Source organism: Grus americana, chromosome 1 (genome assembly GCF_028858705.1).
Source record: "Grus americana isolate bGruAme1 chromosome 1, bGruAme1.mat, whole genome shotgun sequence".
NCBI classification, from domain to species: Eukaryota; Metazoa; Chordata; class Aves; order Gruiformes; family Gruidae; genus Grus; species Grus americana.
The window spans coordinates 49,552,884-49,573,300 of NC_072852.1; the positions used below are offsets into that span (position 1 = coordinate 49,552,884).

The 20,417-nt window shown below is 40.6% G+C and overlaps 2 protein-coding genes across 10 annotated transcripts in view; both read right to left on the minus strand.

Annotated features, from left to right (window-relative positions):
* POC1B (POC1 centriolar protein B) overlaps nt 1–15,521 on the minus strand; it is a 65,668-nt gene extending 50,147 nt beyond the window's left edge. For 6 of the 9 annotated variants that reach the window (XM_054836792.1, XM_054836764.1, XM_054836819.1 and 3 more), the window contains exons 1-8: nt 14,651–15,521; nt 14,302–14,386; nt 5,447–5,618; nt 4,509–4,688; nt 3,136–3,243; nt 2,124–2,239; nt 1,605–1,738; nt 776–844 (exon numbers count right to left, since the gene is read on the minus strand). In XM_054836792.1, the coding sequence (XP_054692767.1) occupies nt 776–844; nt 1,605–1,738; nt 2,124–2,239; nt 3,136–3,243; nt 4,509–4,688; nt 5,447–5,618; nt 14,302–14,386; nt 14,651–14,665 (879 nt within the window). In that variant the 5' untranslated portion in view covers nt 14,666–15,521. The remainder of the gene's footprint in view (nt 1–775; nt 845–1,604; nt 1,739–2,123; nt 2,240–3,135; nt 3,244–4,508; nt 4,689–5,446; nt 5,619–14,301; nt 14,387–14,650) is intronic. The other 3 variants (XM_054836773.1, XM_054836801.1, XM_054836829.1) reach the window with 3 other exon arrangements.
* GALNT4 (polypeptide N-acetylgalactosaminyltransferase 4) lies at nt 9,147–14,386 on the minus strand. Its single transcript, XM_054836741.1, has 2 exons — nt 14,302–14,386; nt 9,147–13,829 (listed from the first exon to the last, which is right to left on the minus strand). The coding sequence occupies exon 2, from the start codon at nt 13,805–13,807 to the stop codon at nt 12,056–12,058; it is 1,752 nt and encodes a 583-aa protein (XP_054692716.1). The 5' UTR covers nt 13,808–13,829; nt 14,302–14,386; the 3' UTR covers nt 9,147–12,055.
* Nucleotides 15,522–20,417: the final 4,896 nt, after the last annotated feature.

Here is a 20,417-nt window from a genome sequence, read left to right on the forward strand (position 1 = left end):
TTATCACAGCAGATGAAGATTAATTGTATTCTTTGCTGTTTAATTTAAAATAACCTTGTTTTAAATGCTCAAACTCTTCCCTACGTGAAATCCAGTACTTTGCTGTTTCATCACTGTAAATTAGCAAAGCTAACAAGATTTTTTTTTCCCAATTCTAGCCAAAATTTTCCCAGTAGTACCACTTGATTCTTACGATTACAGAGTAGTGACTTTAAAAGAAGTGAAAGCCTAATGGAATGTGTAGGCATTAATATTAATTGCAACACAACTACTTTGTTGACACTGAACTGCAACACAAAATATTTCTATTTAAAAATCATTCCTTTATTTTAATATGCAAACCAGAAGTGGCTAGGATTGTGGTCTTATCATCATAACATCCAATTGGAAGTAGTTAAGATCAAGATTTTAAATGATGTATTTATCATTTGCCCAGAGAGGCTGTGGATGCCCCATCCCTGGAAGTGTTCAAGGCCAGGTTGGATGGGCCTTTGGGCAATGTGGTCTAGTGGAGGGTGTCCCTGCCCATGTCCAGGGCATTGGAACTAGATGATCTTTGAGGTCCCTTCCAACCCAAACCATTCTGTGATTGATTCTATGATGATTTTTCTCCTCAAACTAATTTTAGGCTAAACAGAGTCTGTATAACACACTACTAGACAGAATACATGTCAGCATACTGTAATTAGCATGTTACTGTGACATACTGTGACATTTAACTCCTATCCACTAACAAACATGGAGACATTTAATTTAAAGAGACAATACCACAAACCTGAGCATCTGCTCCACCTGAGGCAAATTTTTCACCACCTTTTGAAAAAGCCACAGAAAGTACAGGTCCCTGAAATAAAAAAAAAGTTAGTATACACTAAAATCACCCTATTACTGTAATCATGGTATTTTAATGCAAAAAGAAACACACTTATGCCATTATCTAATATAAATAGATTTTTCAATTTTAATAAAATAAGGAAGAATTTAACTGTATTGAATTTTTTGCAAAACAACTTGATTGAAGAGTTAACATTGCACATCTTTGTAAGATGCTGCATTACAATTACTACAATCAATACTGGGAAAATAGTGGCATTTTCCTTAGATTTTATGCTTTAACTCTGCAATGAAAAACTATCAAATATATATTATATTACTGAAGACAATGTCTTTGAGTGATTCAATATCAAAAGTAGGGGTTTTTTTGCATTAAGAGGAAAGGGAGAAAAATGTCTGCCTCTTTTCACAATAGTCATCTTCCATAAGCTTCCCCCTCCTTAGAAAGTACTGTTTTTCAATAGATAAAAAGATGAATGTGCCAAATAATTGATTTTGACAATCAAAATTGTGAATTATTAATTAATTCAGAAAACAATCTATTACTTAAGTATGCATACAATATTGACAGATTAACTGCATGGTTGTAGGTAAAACTGACATTTCCTTATGCACTTGTGACAAGGTATATTAATACACTTCACTGTTCACTAAAGTTTATCTGCAAGTTGCAAGATACAACACACCATGGCATAAATGTTACTTTCCCTGTGAATAAGATACCAAATAACCTGTTAAGATCTCCATTTAAATAGGATTATTGTGCATACCTTGTGTCCATGAAGAGTGTAAATAAGTCTTCCTTCTAAGAGGTCCAAAATCTTAAGGGTACCATCAGTAGAAGCAGTGATGAGATAGTTACCAGAAGGATGGAACGATACACTATTAACCCCTGCTCTGTGAACTAATTTACAGAAGACAATATTCAAAGACTATAGATATCTGCTAACAGGAAATGTACACTTTATTTCTTTGCTCTTTTCTACTTCCTAAAGAACAACCTACTTAATTTAAGGTAAAACAATCAAAGCGCTGGGGCATAACAGACTCTCCAAAGTATTTACTTAGTTCTGTTCTAAAAATTAAGCAAGGCACTGCAAAGGAACAATCAGAATTCAGTATGGCTTTTTAGGGTTACTAGACTACAAAAATATTACTTACAAAATGCCAATATGACCTGTTTGTCCACTTTCCCCAGTAAGGAATGAAATCATATGTCCTAAATAAATCACATTTCATTGCAAAGAGCTCCATTCCAAAGAAAATACAACAAACTACATTGTTTTTACCTTTGTAATGCTGCAATAGCTTGTTCATTCGAATATCCCACAGTTTCACTGTATGATTGGAACCTGCAGAAGCTATACACGTACCACTTGGGTTGAAATCCACAAAATTTGCAAATCTAAATATAATTAATGAAAATAGATTGATTACATGTTTCTACAGAAATGTAGAAATTTGGAGATGTATATACATACACACACAAAAAACCTAATATTAACACTGAGTTACCACAAACTTGTGTGGAATTCACATCTATGGAAACTCAAATAAGGTATTTCAAGCGACTGAAATAAGCATGAGAAAACAAGATGTTCATGATAGATCAGATTGTACTCCAACATAAACTGTGAATGTTAGAGTCAGGACAATTATACTATCTTTTTAACAAAAGCCAGATTATACAAAGTTCCTAGAAGAAAGTGCTGCAAAGAGCTTGTAGGCAGCAAGTAAAATAATTTTGTCAAACAGCAGAATAGCTGTAACCTTTTAGCTTGGAAAAAGGATAGAGATGGCAGCCATGAAATTATCAAAGCATATATACAAGATTAATATTGCATTGCAGGTGCCAATTAAAACTCTGGTTCCGAGATGTTTAAGAAAACTGCAGATAAGTAAAAGCAAGTATTTTCTAAACCTAAATAAGGCAGGTCACTGAAGCTAACAGAATACTGTTTTCATCAACAACTGGAGAATTCTTAAACTTCTCTTCTTGTTGAAGCAATCAATATCAAATAGCATTATTGAAACAGAGGAAAAAGATGAAAATGTTCAGAAATCCAAGAACAATCTGACTTCTTTCTGGCTTATTTCTTGACTATGGGAAAACAGCTGGATAAGTGCAGCCAGTAAGCCTCTTCAGAAAAACATGAAATTAATTATTTTATTTCACATTGGTGGTAGAAGAAGTTTCATCTATTTTCAGATACAACATATATATGTTAACACCACAAAACATTAAGTTAATCTCATTAAAACTACACATTTACATTTCTTCTTTTTTGTAGTAACACTTACCCTCCATAATCTAAGAAATTATCAATACAAGTTTTATTTCTCGTATCCCAGATCTTAACAGATTTATCCTCACTGCAAGATGCTATTAGTCTTCCATCAGGTGAAAATCTGGAACACACAAGTGCATACATTACTAAACAAAACAACTGATAACATTAGAGAAATCAGTAGCAAAACACCAGAACCAAGAAAGTCTGTTTGGAATTCAAATGCGTAACATTCAAAGAACCTTTGAATTTCTCCTTTTTCTCATGGAGTAATAAAACTGAAAAGCTTCTCCCCCCACTCCCCGCCATTTCACAGTCAACTACAATTAAAACCAGCCATGAGCAGGAGAAAGGCACAGGAGGGGGGAAGGTAACAGCGGTCCAAGGTTGTTACTTCAGATGCCAAAGAGATTATTATAGAAAACTATAGGTAAAAAGACAAAGAGGACACAGTAGAACCTTGTGTTCCATTTTAACCTACATATATATTCTCCTGTGATTTCTCTCTAGACTTACAAACTGTCAGCAAAACATTCATGATTATTCCTAGACTAGCAGACTAGGTTTTTAAACAGGAAAATTGATTTTTTTATAGTTTCAGCAGTCCTTATTATTTCTCATATTGAGCACCTGCACAAGGACATTAGAACACTGTTCAAAAATTTCCACATATTATTTCCTAGAGCTTTTATTTTTCTTCTCAACAATCAGATACTTTGGAACTTTGTAGGGCTCTGCACTTCACCAGTGTTAAATAACTTTCTCAAGAGGTTTAAATCAGGCCTCTCAGCTGCAGATTTCCCATTAACATGGGGTAAAAAGTAGTAAAGAACAATCTTTTCTTCTCTTTGAGGAGCTGCTTTGCCTTTAAATAGGGTGCGAATCTTAACTTGCAGTACAAAGACCGTTTCTTTTACCTTTTCCAATTATGGAAGCTTAACGCATTTTGACTCACGACCATTCTTTTATGCTACTACTGTTCCAAGAATAGTTGAGAAAACAGCTACTGTGCGTAATAAATCTAGAAACAAGTGAATGCTGTGAAATAAGTTAATACAGCACAAAAACATACAGGACTGGGGAAACAGATAGGATACCTGACTGAAAATAAATACAGACGACCTTATTCATCCTTTAAAGTAAAAGAATTAACACCCAGCAACAGATTTAATATGTACATATATTAACACAGAGGAAACTTTCAGGCTTCAACTAGTAGATACATACAAAATGTTTGTGTAAGATTGATTTATTAAAATTTTATTATTAGTGCTAGATCATCATTTATTATTCACAGATTTTTCTTCTCTTAGTTCTGCCCTGAGAAATAAAACCCTTTTGTTAGGAGTTCTGCTTCTTTACAAAAAGAATAAAAACAATACTTACTTGGCACAGCGAACCCAATGAGTGTGTTGGAATAGAGAAAACAAAAGGCGCTGTCGGTGAACACTCCATATTTTTATTGATTTATCATTGGATGCTGAAACTAGAAAGTGGCCATCATGCGAGAAGCCCACGCTACGAACAGATGCTGTATGACCTTTCAGTACTGATGATTCTCCATGACTGGGCAGGGGGGAGGAACAAACCAAAACACAAAAACCACAATTATATTAAATGGAAAAGAATTTTAAACTCCATAAAACTCAAAATTCACACATTTGAATCTTACAGAAATGAAAAAACAATATATACAAGCTAAATCTTAGTGTTATCAATATTTTTTGCCTTCTTTGTATATTAAATATTAGAATAACAGTAATTGTATTCGACTAGTTTTAGAAAACAGTGCAATTAACTAGAAGCTTTAGCCTCCATACAGTATGTGAAAGAATTTTTTTTATACAGTAATCTACAAAACGCTTAAGAGTTAAAGTAACATCAATCTTTCTAAAATCATTCTGAATAGCTCGTAATCACTACTACTTGAGGACAGTCTAAAAAGATGAGTCAATTGAAAATATTTTTTTTCCAAAAATGCTATTTTTTGTTTCCTTTGTCACTTGTCTCCCCAAAATGAAGTACAGCCATGCAATCCTTATTAAAAGAAATATATCCTCTAATACATAAATACCAAGCATAGAGCTACACACATGAAATTATGACCTCCGAATTGCTTCCCCCCCCCCCGAAACTACAGAATATTCAGTAAAGAACAACATAACACAGTAAAGAACTGTGTTGCTTGTGCTCCCAATCTCTGTTTCTGTCTAAGCCCAGTCAGGGATGTGGGAAAGACAGAGAAACTTCTCTTGGGTAAAGACTCCAATATTCACATTGCACATTAATGAAACACACAGCCAGCATCGCCCAGTTATACTCACATGCAAGGAATCCATAGTCTGACGGTACGATCTTGAGAAGCTGAAGCAAGTACCTTCCCATCTGGTGAGAACTGTACGCTGGTCACCGCTTCCGCGTGGCCTACAAATTTGTAAGCTCTGCATTGTGTCTTCAGCTGCCACACCATAAGAAACCTGTCCAAAGAGGAGGTAGCTGGCAAGAAATAAAAGATATTATGAGTCCGCTCACTGTTTTTAGAAAAATCAGAGCTAATGACTATGGATTTGGATTCATCAGTGAACTTACTGAGTATTAGGGGGAGGGAGCAGTTATTGGGTCTTAATGGATACTTGGCCTGAGCAGAAGCCTGGCAGCCAGCAATGCCAACACCAGGCTTTTGGAAGGACATCAGAAAACTGGGAGGAGTAAAGGATAATTCTTAAAAGGTAGCTCTCCCACATATTAAACAAACTGGCTTACAAGTACTTTAAAGATACAGAACGAAAAATCCAAAGCCAAACATCATGCACATGTCATCAAGTATGAATCCAGATTTCACATTACCAAATACTAAGAACAAGAGACAAATTCTTCAGTGACCTCACTTTGATCTCAGAGATGGAATTTGTTTCATGCATCAAGTGTTTAACTCTGAAGAAACAGGTCAACTTAAACTCAAGCTATTATTTCTAACACTTCAGATATCTACACTGAGATGAATATCCAAATACGATAATTCTGTAATCCTATTTAAGTATCAATTTCTTAATATTAATGTTCCTCTGGTTCAAAACACAGCGTGAAGTTGTCAGTCTGATAATAGAAAGGAACTTTTTTTGCAGTCAATTTACAGGTGGACCATACTATCTACATTTGAGAAGGCAGACATAGCTTCTATCAGACCTTGATCAGTTTTAGGAAACTATAAGCAGCAAAAGCAATGAGCAGTTGAATTAAACTTATGAGCATGATATTCCTATGCCCCTATTATCTTCATCTCTGCTAAGTGCTAGCACGCAAGTCAAATAAAAACAAGGGATTCGCACTACTACCCCTCAGTTATAAGAACCCTACCCCTAGTACAGAAAGGGAGGGAGAGGAAGAACAGGGACCTCCTGGAAGTTGAAGAGGACATGAAAATGACGGCTCTTCCCTTTCCAACCTCATTCAGGCACCAACCTCGCACAAAGGAGTGGAGCCTGTTTATTAGCATGTGTATCAAGGCAAGCCTCGAATATTAGATATTAAACTCTCCTTAGGGATTTGGCACAGAAATATTTTTACTCCCAAAAGACTAGCTTCTGGTAAAAGATGTGGGACCAGACTATCCCTATGTCCATATAAATAGACCTACATTTGACACATAAGTAGAGGATATTTTCCACCCTCCAACTTTTCAGAACTCTATTTTACAGCACTCTTTCTAACTGTACTTGAATGATTTCCTTTTTTTTTTTCCTTCTTTGAATCAGAAAAATGTGACATACAGCGGCATAAAACAGAACGGAAAAAGTGAAATGTAAGCCAAAATGGAGTTTGAAGGCATCATATTGGAAGGATAGAACAGGCAAGATTGATGGTTTCTAAAACAAATAATGCACTAACTGCTAATTACCTGGACAACACCAAGAGGTGCCTTATGAACTGCACAAAGGCCATGTAATACCAGGTCTCTTCACTTTCAGTTCTAAAATATTTCCTTCAGTTTTTAGAAGATGACAATACAATAAATTCAAAGCCTGGTTTCTTCTAGCTTGCTCTCTCACAGATGGATTATCCCAAGGTTAATGAGACAATAGCAGTGACCTGAAGTACTGCTTTCCCTGGGACATCCACAAGTATCTTCCTTGCTCTACCTCTGAACTCCCTTTGCCTACACTCACACAGCATCCTCTCTCCATCCTGAGGTAGGTTTCTCTCTTGAAGCCACCCACTCGTTACCGTGACACTCAAAGGCTAGTGCTATCTCTGATGCTGCAGTTCCAGCCCAACTGACACCACCCAAGAGGTTCAGGACCTGCATGGGAAAGGGGGAGTAAGTGGAACATCTGTTGCAGAGTTATTTTGCTAAGGCACACATGCTGATATAAGTCTATATCCAAACAGTACGTGAGAGGCATAAACCCAGAAAAGGAAACTCTAAGCCAAAACTCTGAATCTATATTCAGCTTTGGTCCCTATCCTGCCAAGGACACCAGGTTCCTTTATCACTAACAAGGCTCAGCCAAGCCAGGCAATTCCCTATGCAAGAAGGCAGAAATCAGCTTTGGTGCATATGGCTAACCTTCTCTGGCTTTCTTTTTATTCCATTTTAAGGGATTTTGCCTACTTTATAACAACGCTTCTCCAATTTACTCAAGCACAGTATCTTAAGAATTGCTTCTTTATCCCTGTATGCTTTTTTGTCCCCTCAAGTTCATGTTGTCCATGCATTTAAGTGTTCAAAAGGAGGGGAGCAAGGACCTTCCAGGACAGATTACATGAGGTTCTACAGCAATGCAGACCAAACCCAGTTGTTATGTTCTGTCAGCACCCTACAGTCTGACTTTCAATTACCAGACCACCAGTAAATGGTCCACAACAGACCTCCATGGCTAATTTAAAGTATTGGAACTGAAACAAAAGAAACACAGAAGGTCCAGAACAATTTTTCAAGATGGTCTGTAGCTAGAACAGGTCTGTTGCACACGTTCCTCAGAGAAAACACGACATAAGCAGAACCTTATTTAGAGGTGAAAGGCAAAAATTGTCCTTGCTGTAGTAATGAAAAGATTTGACCAACTGCAAAATATAACTAGAAAGGAAAAAGCTAAAGATTCACACTGAGCTGACTCCAGTATGAAACTTAGTCCAGTTTATAACCTCAGTGCCTTTTCTTTTTTTCTTTTTAAACATCAGTGCTTTCTGTACATGCCCAAGTATTGCTGACGCACCTCTAAGTATTTTGCTTTTCTAGTGATGAGTCATATCAGAATTTAACACCAAAGAATAAACACTTGGCCTTATGCAAAGGCCAAGTTTACACACCACTTTGCTGTAGTTCTCTAAACAGATATCTGGGCTTCACATATGCCAAGAAAAAAATTTTTTATGGTATTTGCAATGAAACCAAGTTCAATTTATAGGTTGTCAGTATTGATGGTATACGTTTTCATATATATACATGTATAGGTGAAGACACAAGTTGCTGCAATATGGAATTATCATTACATTCCCATTTCCCACAATACCACAGTAGTGGCTGTAAGAAAGTTGTGAAAAATCTCAGAAAAGACATACTCAGCCAGACTGTAACAGCTTGATATACCTCCTGGTCACCCCTTTTTTTTTTTTCCCCAAATACCAAAGCATCCGCAATATAATTATCTTGTCCAGTGCAAGAACTACAGGTCAGATGGAGTACAGGGTTGCGCACATGATGTAAATGTTAATATCCAAACACCAACAACCACCAAAAATCCACACACTTTACAGGAACCCCACAAATCTTAGTGCGAGAAGGTGGAATGTCATAATACAAACATATTTAACAGTGATTCACAAGATCTCCTACTTGGAGGAAAACAGTTATTAATTAAACCTCTGTCAAAGGAGCTGATCTGGGATTCTAAGCACAGCACATAAGTTATGAGGAACTTTTAATAGCTCCCATGAAGTTCAAGTTCATCATGGTTTTTACTGTATACTGTATGCACTTACACAAGTGGAAGAGAATTGAAGAGTCAGAACACCAGCCAACACTTAATTAGCACTCTGGATTTTATTTTTTCAAAAGAAACCCCAAGGCCCTCCCACATTTATTCAGTGTTAAGTTTACATTCAATTTAAGTCACTTAAAATCAGTAGTTTAATATATACAGGTGTTCCGCAAACTTTCAAAGTCTAACAGAACAGAAAACCTTTCAGTTTCAGATTTTTGAGACATCTGCACACACTGAAAAACAACTAGATTGGAGTATTTGTGCAGAATTGCTGCAACTCAGTTCAAAACTAGTGGAACTTAAAATGGCAATGTTTTTTCTTCTTTCTCTCTCCTTCTCTAGCCACACCCCCCCCAAACCTTTTTTATTCCCATTGGAAACAAATTTTAAGTTTATTTAGTTAGTTATTTTAGGGCTTGGTTATTTATTTTTGCCTTTTTTTTCCCTTTTAGTTTTTAAATAACCATATAAATAGCATGGGAGGTTGTGGGGAGAAGGGTTCACATACATAGAGAGTAACTTCACACTTTAATAGGCCGATTCACTTAGACTTATTGCTTAAATAGATAAGGAACACTTTGAATGTCAGTTTTAACATGAAGGTAGTTCTTTATATGAAATGTAGTTTTTGCCAAGTCCTAAAAAAGTTAATTGTATAAAAGTTGCATAGTCTATATTCACACCATTTAATTACTTTCATCTGAGGAAACATGCATTGCACATACAACTTATGCTCTGCCATGTAGAGGAAGAACTCTGGCCTTTTTCCTGTCATTTCTATTGAATGTTAACAGTTTACAGCAAGCTTTTCACAAAAGCACATACTTTGTTTAATTTATTGCTCCAGTACATAATGACTGGCTGCCTTTTAAAATTTGATAAATGGTTTATAACTTGTAGGTCCATGAAAACATTTATTGCTGCAGAGTAGATTGGAATTTTTCAGGCATGTCTCCCTTATATAGTAAAGAAGTTCCCTTTTTCAAAAAAAAAAAAAAAATCAGCTTAGGAGGAAAAAAAAAAAGAGAGGAAAAAAAAAATCAAATTGCAAGTAACTTCCTAAAAATAAGTTAAAGACTTAAATCAACCCATGCCACACAGTGGCAAGCATTTTTAGCATGATTCAACATTACATCCACAGCTCCAAATTTTCTTCTCTTCTCTTCCTATCTTCGCCTGCTTCCACCTAAACCTCTCAACTCTTTAAATCCACTAAGATTCAAGAATACATTTTAATTTACTCTTGCTTTATTTTTGGCAAATCTTCACTTATTTCAGGTCTCACTTGCTCCCTTTTAAACCTTCTACCTACTAACACCTGCAGCAAATGCACACCTACTACATTCCTCAAGTATCCAGATTCTTATTGCTCACTAGCTCAAGTTCCTACCTACCAGCCCCATATCAAGAATTACTACACTGTGACTACTAAAGAACATTTATCACTTCAGTGAAAGTAATCAAAAAAGCTGGAATGCCTGAAACATTAAGGTAAGTGTTCAACTTAAATCATACAAAGCTAAAAACACAGATATTAACACAAGATTTTTTTTTTCCAAGTACACAATGTACCTATCACATCTACTGTCTATAATTACACTCAAAACAGATTAGTGACATGATTCAAGAATCAATATTCTTCAAAACTCAGCATAATAGGATACAGAAAACATTCTAAATAAGTTGCTCTGAACTACCTAACCAACAAATCTTGGTTTCCTCCAAGCTGCCCTTTGCCTTCTCAACTCCCTTCACTTCAGGAACTCCAGCTTCCCAACCTTACCTGAGGTCTCCCATGGTACTATTGTGACTAGAAAGTGGCAGGGTACGCTACATCATTTCAAAACTCTACCTAGGGCTGATGTATGCCAGCTGTTGCCAAAATACATGATGCAAAATGAAACAGTTCAAGTTTTCCTCTGTGTTTCCTTCCTCTACCCTGCTGACAGACACCCCCCCCAAATGGATACATGGTATAGTCATATAAGCTGTATGTCCCTAGGATGCCAGGCTGAACATCGAAAATCTTACAGAGGCAATGCAAATATTAAATATATAGATAAGAAACAGCAGCAGCTAATACAATTCTGTGCTTTCTCCTTCTCCATTACCTTTAAACAGAATTTTTACTGGTAGCCACCCCTATTTCTTCCCATTTGTGGTACTGCCAGCATGTCCTTGGTTCACACTCTTCTCTAAATGCATGAGAGCTCCTGACTCACCCTCTTGAGGTAAGTTTTCCACAATAGGCACAAGACTGCAAAACAACGCCAAAGCCCATCTACAAAAACAACAAAAAACCAAAACACAAACCCAAAAAACCAAAAAAACCCCAAACCAAAACCCCACCCCTTCCTTTTCTTCAATGTAATATAACTAGTTGTCACTCTGAAACCCTTAAGAGCAAATTCCCAGAAAACCGCAGAATACTACAAGGTTTAAGACTCAACTTTCCACATCAATGTCAATTCAGTAACATGCTACTGTAGCATTACTCAGGGTGTTAGATACATATGTTATAATGTATCTGCAACGTAGGTCAGTTAATTCCACTGCAAGAACCTTAACTTCTACTTCTGTAAGTAAAGAATCTTTACTTTCATGTAACATTATCTTGCAGGTTTAGTGTGTGTAATTTTTAACAAAAAAAAAATCCTTCCTCAGTCCACTCAAAAACCTTTGTTTTACCATAATCAAGACAAAGTAAGAAAATAATGGATCGAAATTTTACAAAAATAAAAGGCATTAGATCTGTATTCAACATTTTAGAAATTAAACCCCAGTATTTACTTTTGCTTTCCATACAGTTCACCACAGCAGATATAGTTTCTACACCACTACAGACGCATCTGAAGACATTCCGAGGTATACAACCAAACCTTGTTATCTGCTCACACATGTAAAAACCTTGGAGATTACAGTCCATTCGATTCGTACTACCAGCAGTGATTATTTCTCAAATTTCCAAATCTGATTTTTATCTGCAGCATTACAAGTTCTCATTTGCACATCAGCACGCCCCTCAGTTGTACGATAAGCAGTAAGGCACTTTCCAGAATGAGGATGATAAATAGTCCCATCTTCTTTGAAATGCCATATAATAATTTCTGGAATAGGAGATCCATCTTTTGGGCAGCTCCTCATACCTATGAAGTCTTCATGCTCAGGGACTTCAGCACACAGCTCAGTTACAGAGTTAAATCTAATCTCCTTATTTGATGTGTATTCAAAAAACTGATTGCCTCCCTGACCATGACATCCGAAGAGAGAAAGGTGAGCCCCAGTAGGATGATGTTCTGGTAAGACATAGTCGAGGCATTCTGAAGCTATTCCTGCACTGCGAATAGCACCATGCCAGCCAGGACGATCTTCTGGTACATGCAACTCAGCAAATATGTTTCTTAAATACCATTTAAAACTCTTGCATTTCAAACGCTCTCTTAGGATCTTTCTTTCAGAAATATCTCCATAGTTTTCTTTTCTTGCCGAAGGATTTCTGTTGTAAAAGTGCTCTTTATACTCATCCATCCACACCTCAGCAGCACGTGCCGTGTTCTGAAGGAAATTCGGTCTAGCATAGGGTGCACGCTTTGGAAACACATGGCCTACATGGGAGCACGGATGAATTTCCAACATGCCTCCACACTGCCAAACCCTAAAGGATAATTCTAAGTTCTCCCCTCCCCAAACATCCATTCCTGTATCGTAGGTACCCAGGTACTCAAAATACTTCTTGCTGACGGCAAACAAGCCACCAGCCATAGTTGGGGATCTGATTGGGTCGGTTTCAGATTTGCGCCTGAGACGTTCATGTTTAGGCACTGAGTGCCACTGGAATGTCAGCCGCCAGTCAAACCCCCCAATCATGGGCTCTGCTGTTTGCATGTAGTATTCAAATGTTTTCCAGTCAATGGTGTCAATGACAGGACAAATAATAACAGTCTCATTCTCAGCAATCCTCTCGAGCAGTGGTTCCAGCCAGCCAGAAACACATTCACAGTGACAGTCTAGAAATGTGAGGACATCACCAGTAGCAAAGGTAGCACCAATTAAGCGTGCACGAACCAATCCTTCCCGTTTGTTGGTTCTTATCAAACGAACTCTTTTCAGACTGCTTATGTATTTTTCAAGTTCAGCCTTCAAATAAACTTTATCACTCAAGTCATCCACCAGTATAATTTCTTTTAGAAGCACTGAAGGTGATGTTTCAAGAACACTATGTATAGTTCGCAGCAACGTTGACCAGGCTTCATTGTAAAAAGCAATTATAACAGATGTCGTGGGCAGTCTTCTGTAGTCATAAGATTTAGTTTTACAGCCACTCAGTCGATTATCTTCAATGTGCCGGTGGAGAGAGATTTTATCACTCAAATAGATATTAATTGCATACTTCTCAATCAGTTCTTCTTCCTGTTTCTTCTCCTCAGGACTCAGCTGCAGGCGAGAGGGCTTACCCCATTCTCCTGGGGCATAAGGATCAGGCGGGGATTTGTCATAAACTGGACGAGCCAAATCCACAGCTTCTTCTGCTCTGTCAGAAAAGCGCCTCTCCCATTTCCCTTTGGTGATGCTCTCCCCGGCGAGGGAGGCACCGAAGGAAGAAACCGAAAGCTCGACCACAAAGTAAGCGATCATCACGATGCCGAGAAACACGCAGCTTTTGCGGATCCACGTCCATCTTCTCGCCAGACGGATCCTCATCGTAGGCGATTAAAAGCAGCCCCTAGCAGAGAGGAGCTCCGTGAACTACTGCTGGCTCCTCCCCGCGTCCCCAGCACGGAGGGGGGCTGCAGGCACTCCCAGCTTCGGGCTCGGGCCGCCGGCCAAGTTTGCCGCCGGTCCCGCCGTGGCGGGCCCACAGGTTTCCAGGGGGACCGCGAGGGGAGCGGGGCAGCAGGGGAGACACGGAGCAGCCCCCCGCCCCGCCGGCCTCGGCGTTCCCCTCACTTCCTCCTCCTCTCTCGCCGCGGGACAAACCCCTCCTCCCGCCTTGTGGTTTGCTCAAAAAGTTGTCGCTTAAGGAAGGGGCAGAGACTCCTCAGCCCGCCCGGCCGGCGCGGGAGCCCGCCCCGCCTCCGCGCCCGGACCTGCGCCCGGAACCGCCGGGCGGCTCTCCCGGGAGGGGAGGAGGGAGCGAGCCGCCCCGCCCGGAAAGCAAACGGCGCGCGGCCCCGCCGCCGGCCCCCCGCACTCACCCAGCCCCGCGGCGTCCGCGTTGAAGGCGACGCCCGTCACTGCTGCTCTGTGGCCTCGGAAAGGCCGGATCAAGACGGGGTCCTCCTGGGGGAGAGGGTGCGCACCGTCAGGCTCCGGGCGGGGGCGGGGGCGCGGGTCCCCCCCCCCCCCCCAGGAGCCGTTAACGTCCCGCACGTGGCAGGAGCACGGCGGTGAGTGGTCCCCGCACCCTGCGCGCTCCCGGCGGCGGCGGCCGCATCAGCTGCGGCCGCGCAGCGCCTGGCGACACCCGCCGGCCGCGGGTCTCGCTCGCGGGCCGGCAGCCCGATCCCACCTGCCCGCCGCCCAGGGCCGAGGCCGAGCCCTTACCAGCGCGGAGGCCATGGGCGGAGCGGGGCGCCGCGGCAACGGCGGCTGCCGGAGCGGCACGGCAGCCCGTCAAACCCCCCGCGCTCTAGGCGCGACCGGCCGAGCCCCGAATTCATCCGCGGCGCCAAGATCGCGTCTTTCCATCCGCCCATTCGCCGGCCGCCCTGTGGGAGGGCGGGGCCGCAGAGCCGCCTATCGGTCGTGTAGGTGCTCGACTCCCTCTTAAAGGCGTAGCGTCGCAGAGCGCCTCGCGTTGCCTAGCTACCGCGCGAGCCGGCGGCGCCTCCTCAGCGGTGTCCGGGTGTGCCGGGGCCGGGCTCGGTGGCTCCGGAGCGGAGCGGAGCGGCCTCCTCCGGTCGTGCCGGACAAGTTAAAGGCTCTTGAGTTTGTCCGTTGGTTGGGACACAGCGGCTTGTGGATGGGAGGGGCTGAGGGGGCGCGGTTCGGTGGGTGCTGGAGCAGGCGGGGCAGGAGGTGGGAAACTCGACCTGAGGGTTCTTATTTTAAAAAAATAAAAATCAACCCAAACTACAGGTTTTTCCTACCAGCCTGTGAGGGACCCCGCCCCGTGCTGGGCTGGTTCTCAAGCCGGGTGGCAGCGCGGCGCTCCGAGCTGCTCCGTCTGGGCCGCGGGGAGCCCCCGGGGGCCTGAGGCGCTGCCCCGGCCTGGTTGCAGGCGGAGCATGCTTTGGCTTGCCTGTGCCTGAGGGCTTTTTCTTTAGTGGCCGTCTGGCCCGTGTTACTTCTGTTATAAACAGAGCTGTCCTGCATCAATTTATCACCTCAGTCTGATTTTGCATTAAGTCACCTTGGGTAGTAGTGGCCTCTGTCTTTTCCCCCATCGTTTTGTAGCCTGTTAGTGCTTTATAGATTTCCGTGTCAATGCTCGTATTTGTATCATACGCATTTGTCGTTAAACCATCCTTTAATGGTTTAAAAAAAGTACAACTAGAAATAAAAAAATCCCACAAAAATTTTGGTGTTATTAGTGCTGTGAATGTTTATGCAGCTTCCTGTTAAACTAGGTGAGGGAAGCAATCTTGCTGGAAAAATACTGCTCCAATAGCCATGCTAGTAAAAAGAGGGTTGATATCAATTAGCAAAAGGGAGGGCTGTGACAGCAAAACCGTCATTCAATATGCAAGTGTTCGTGAAGTAATTTATACTGCAATTACCCTTTTTTGAAGCTAGTCTGCATTTTATAGAGCTTCATCTGACATAAAACTCATACATCTACAGAATCAGGTCAATAATTAGGCCAACATGTAAGATTTGTCAGTTGTATGACAAATCGATTGTGTTTAACCGTGAAATTAACATTTAGAATAAAAATTTTAGAAGTGCTAAAAAAAGCGGGATTATTGCAACAAGTATGTAAGAAGGTTTCCATGAAAATCTTCTGGCCATTCCTTACATTGTTGTTACGCAGGCTGATAATTTGACTTTACAGCTTCAGAGCACAAAAGAAGTTTTTTTTAAAAAAAAATAAATGGTGGCACAGGGCACATTGACTTTAACTTGGACCTAAGTAAAGCTACAGATTTATGTCATTATTTGTTCTTGGTTTGGTTTGGTGTTTTTTCCACACAGCTCACTCACCCAACCCTTTGTGTTATCTCCCATGATTTAGTTATCACAAAGTAAAAATGTAGCATTAAAAAAAGCTGGTAATGATAAGACTTAAATGTCCCACATTCTACCACATTGCAAAAACAGTTCACTAGTTAAACTTAAACTCACTTGGCCTCTTCACCACTACTGATGTCTTCAAGCCATTTCTCAACTGTTTTTCCAACCATCCTCTTTCTCCTAGGGTTTATCAGCTGTGAATTATGCCTCGCAGGAGGGAGACAGCCAAGCTATCCTATCCCTCTGGGAAGCAGGTTTAGTACCAGACTTTGAGCGATCTTAAGTTATTCCATATTCTCCTTTCCGTTTCTTTCTTTTCTCTTGAATGAGAGAAATTACCCTCTGTGCTGCTGTAATTGTGTATTATGGTATCTCGGTATTTCTGGTATCTTATGTTCTGATGTTCTGGTGTGTTCTAGAAGCTCCTTAAAACCCAGCGGACAGAAGTATGTGTTATTTTATTTACAAGCTGAGCTAAATGACCATTCCCAGTCATACTGAATCTTTTGCATTTTGCCTTCTTCGCAGGTGCTACACTTCCAGCAGCTCAGTATCCTTTACTCATTTTAGGGTGCTAGCAATAAACTGAAATCTGTACCTACCCACAAAATTCCTGAATTACAAAGTGCCAGGTGATAGGCATAAAGCAAAGGAAGGACTGCGATTACTGAGAGAAAGAGGGCGGCATCCTTCTTTCTACAAATTGCTGGAAGATTGTTTCTCAAATTGTAGGGCTTACAAAGTTATTCCGTTCCTTGCTGCTTCTCCTCACCTGAGAGTGTTTTGAAGACTCCTAAATGCTCGTAGGAAGCAAAGTATTCCCTTGCCGCAGACATATAATTAGCTGTAATGGCTGTAGTTATAAAGCTGGCAGGTAATAGTTTTTATGGTGATTATTTTTCTCATTAGCACGCATAAATTTTATTTTTAGAAATATTTTAAGATTATTGTAACTCCTAATAATGTAATATGATGATGAGTTGGCATTGTCTTTTTAAGGTTGAGAGTAACTGTTCTGGGATATTCAAGTGCAATCTACTGTATTAAGTTGTTGTGCACCGTGATGACGATAAATGGTACATCGGAAAATATTTTTCCCAAGCGTCATGTCTCAGTAGGCTGTTGTTTCAGCAGCTGTGAAGTTTTTTTCTCAGGCACTGACTTAAGGTATTATATGTCCAAACAGAAATCATGTATACGAAGGAACACTTTAAGATTGTAGCTCAAGGTTCATGCAGGCTACGTGCTCTCTGTAGGAAAGGACGTAGTAAAAGTACGTGTAGAATTCAAGGACACATAGACAAACTTGGTACCCTTTGTGCATGTATGTTGCAATGCACACAGAAATTACACTGATCACATATAATTTCATAATAATTGAGGTAATACATGTGCGCAAGTAGCAAGTGGAATATACTAGCCCACTTAAAATTCTGTCATATCTAAAATCAGGACTTTTAACTTAATCCTACTTTAAAATAAAACTGAGAACCCCAACTTTAATTATGTGGGATCATACTGGGAGCAGCTGTGTCCAGACGCCCGGGGAGGCCTTTGCCCCTCAGGCTGTTCACAGACAGGGGACACAGGCAGGCGGTGCTGCGCTGTGGGCGCTAGAGGGGAGTGTGAGATATGCTTTGCCAGTGCGGTGTCAGTTATTCATCCACCTACGTGGAGCAGAAGAATGTAGTCTCAGGGCACAAAGATTTAATTATAGGCTGTCTTGCAGTTGTAGAACCATTATACCTTATGCCCCCAGCTTCTTTCCAACCTCTGATCCTACCTTTTATTCTCCTACATCAAAATGGTTATGAAAATAAATATTAAGACTGTAAAGTAACTTGTGGAGTGCTGTTGGTTTTTTGGTTTTGTTGAAATTTTCCTATCAAAATCCCATCAAAGGCTGTTTGCCAACAGCAGCAAGAAAATAGAAAAGAAAAAGATATCAAGTAGGTACATATAGATTTGAAATGCAAGGATGATTTGGAATGTATGTGATGTTACTTTTAGTCTAAGAAACATGCCGGGGTCCTGAGGGAATTGGCAGGTGTAGTTGCTAAGCCATTCTGCATCATATTTGAAAAGTCATGGCAGCTAGGCAAAGCCCCCAGTGACTGGAGAAAAAAGAATATCACACCCACACTGTGGGAACTACTGACCAGTCAGTCTCACCTCTGTGCCTGGTAAGATCACGGAGCAGATTCTCCTGGAAGTTATGTCAAAGTATATGGAAGATGAGGAAGTGATAAGAGACAGCCAACATGGCTTCATAATGGGCAAATCATGCCTGACTAAGCTAGTGACCTTCTATGATGGAGTGATTGCCTCAGTGGACAAGGGAAGAATAACTGATGTCATCTACTTGAACTTCTGTAAAGCCTTTAATATGGTCCCCCACAACATTCTTGCCTCTAAATTGGAGTGATATGGATTTGATGGATGAACTCTTAGATGGATGAGGAATTGGCTGGATGGTCGCACTCAAAGAGTTATAGTCAATGGCTCAGTCTCCAAATGGAAACCAGTAATGAGTGGTGTCCCTTAAGGGTCTGATTTGGGACCAATAGTATTTAATATCTTAATTAATGCCATAGACAGTGGGCTTGAGTGCACCCTCAGCAAGTTTGCCGACAACATCAAGCTGTGTGGTGTGGTCGACACGCTGGAGGGAAGGGACGCCATCCAGAGGGACCTTAACAGGCTTGAGAGGTGGGCCCGTGCAAACCTCATGAAGTTCCACAAGGCCAAGTGCAAAGTCCAGCATGTGGGTCGGGACAATCCCAAGCACAACTACAGGCTGGGCAATGGAGAATGGATTGAGAGCAGCCCTGAGGAGAAGGACTTGGCGGTGTTGGTTGATGAGAAGCTCAACATGAGCCGGCAATGGGCGCTTGTGGCCCAGAAAGCCAACCGTGTCCTGGGCTGCATCAAAAGAAGCGTGACCAGCAGGTCGAGGGAGGGGATTCTGCCCCTCTACTCTGCTCTTGTGAGACCCCACCTGGAGGACTGCATCCAGCTCTGGGGGCCCCAGTACAGGAGAGACGTGGAGCTGTTGGAGCGAGTCCAGAGGAGGGCCACAAAGATGATCAGAGGGCTGTTGTAGCTGGTAGATGTTTGAGATTTTACCTTGTTCAGTATATAGATTGCACTGAAAGATAAATAAGAGAACTTAAAGTACCTGAAGAGAAATGTCTAAAGGAAAACTGCATAATTTTAAACCAGCACTTTATACCAAATAACCAGCTGGATTAGAAGTTGAAAGTGACAATTACTCTGCCAAAGAACTTGTTTTAAAGTAATTAGAATTTGTATAAAAGTGGGTGTGTTATCCAAAGGGTTTTTTCCATTTATTCCTTTTAATTAGATGTTTTTGTACAAAAGATACATATCTTTCTAATGACTGCAGGGATTAAATTCCTTAATGTTTCTCCCTAAGTACCCAAACAGCCCAGTAAAAAGACTGACATCATAATATGCAGCTGAAGCATGCACTAAGCTGCATGTAAACCACTCTTAGTGTTACCTTCAATGTCAGATTACAACTCATACTCATCGAAATGTATGTGCATTATTTGAATCTGAGAATGTTTGCAGCCACTGATTGTTTTCTGATAATGGGACTGGTTTGACTATGGAATTTTCTGGGATATTCTCCTATTATGGTGTTTTATAGCAGTGGAATCACTATCTGGCTGGATACCCACATGCAATTCCAAATTTAAAGAACATCTTTCTCTGTTTTTCTCCTTTGTTTTTTTTTTTTTTTTTTGGGGGGGGGTGGTTGGTAATGTTTTAATGGATGATTAATAACAGTAATGTTTGCTGTGTTGCAAGTAACATGGGTATGTTGGTAAATATATTTTTATTTCAACGAGCTTGCATCTAGCTTTTCTAAAATAAGAAGTGAAGCAGTTGTTTTCTAAGTAGATATGTGGTATAATGGCTCTTTGCCATTGTATACAATACCTGAGAAACTGTCATGTTGCAAAATTCAATGTGTTGGAATCAAGGTACTTTAGCAAACTATTTGGTAATGTGTGTTTAAAATCAAGAACTATTCATGTGTCTTACTGGGTTCATGAGGGTTAGAACAAGTTTGGAAGAATTTAGTACAATGTAGCAAAGGTTAGAACAAATT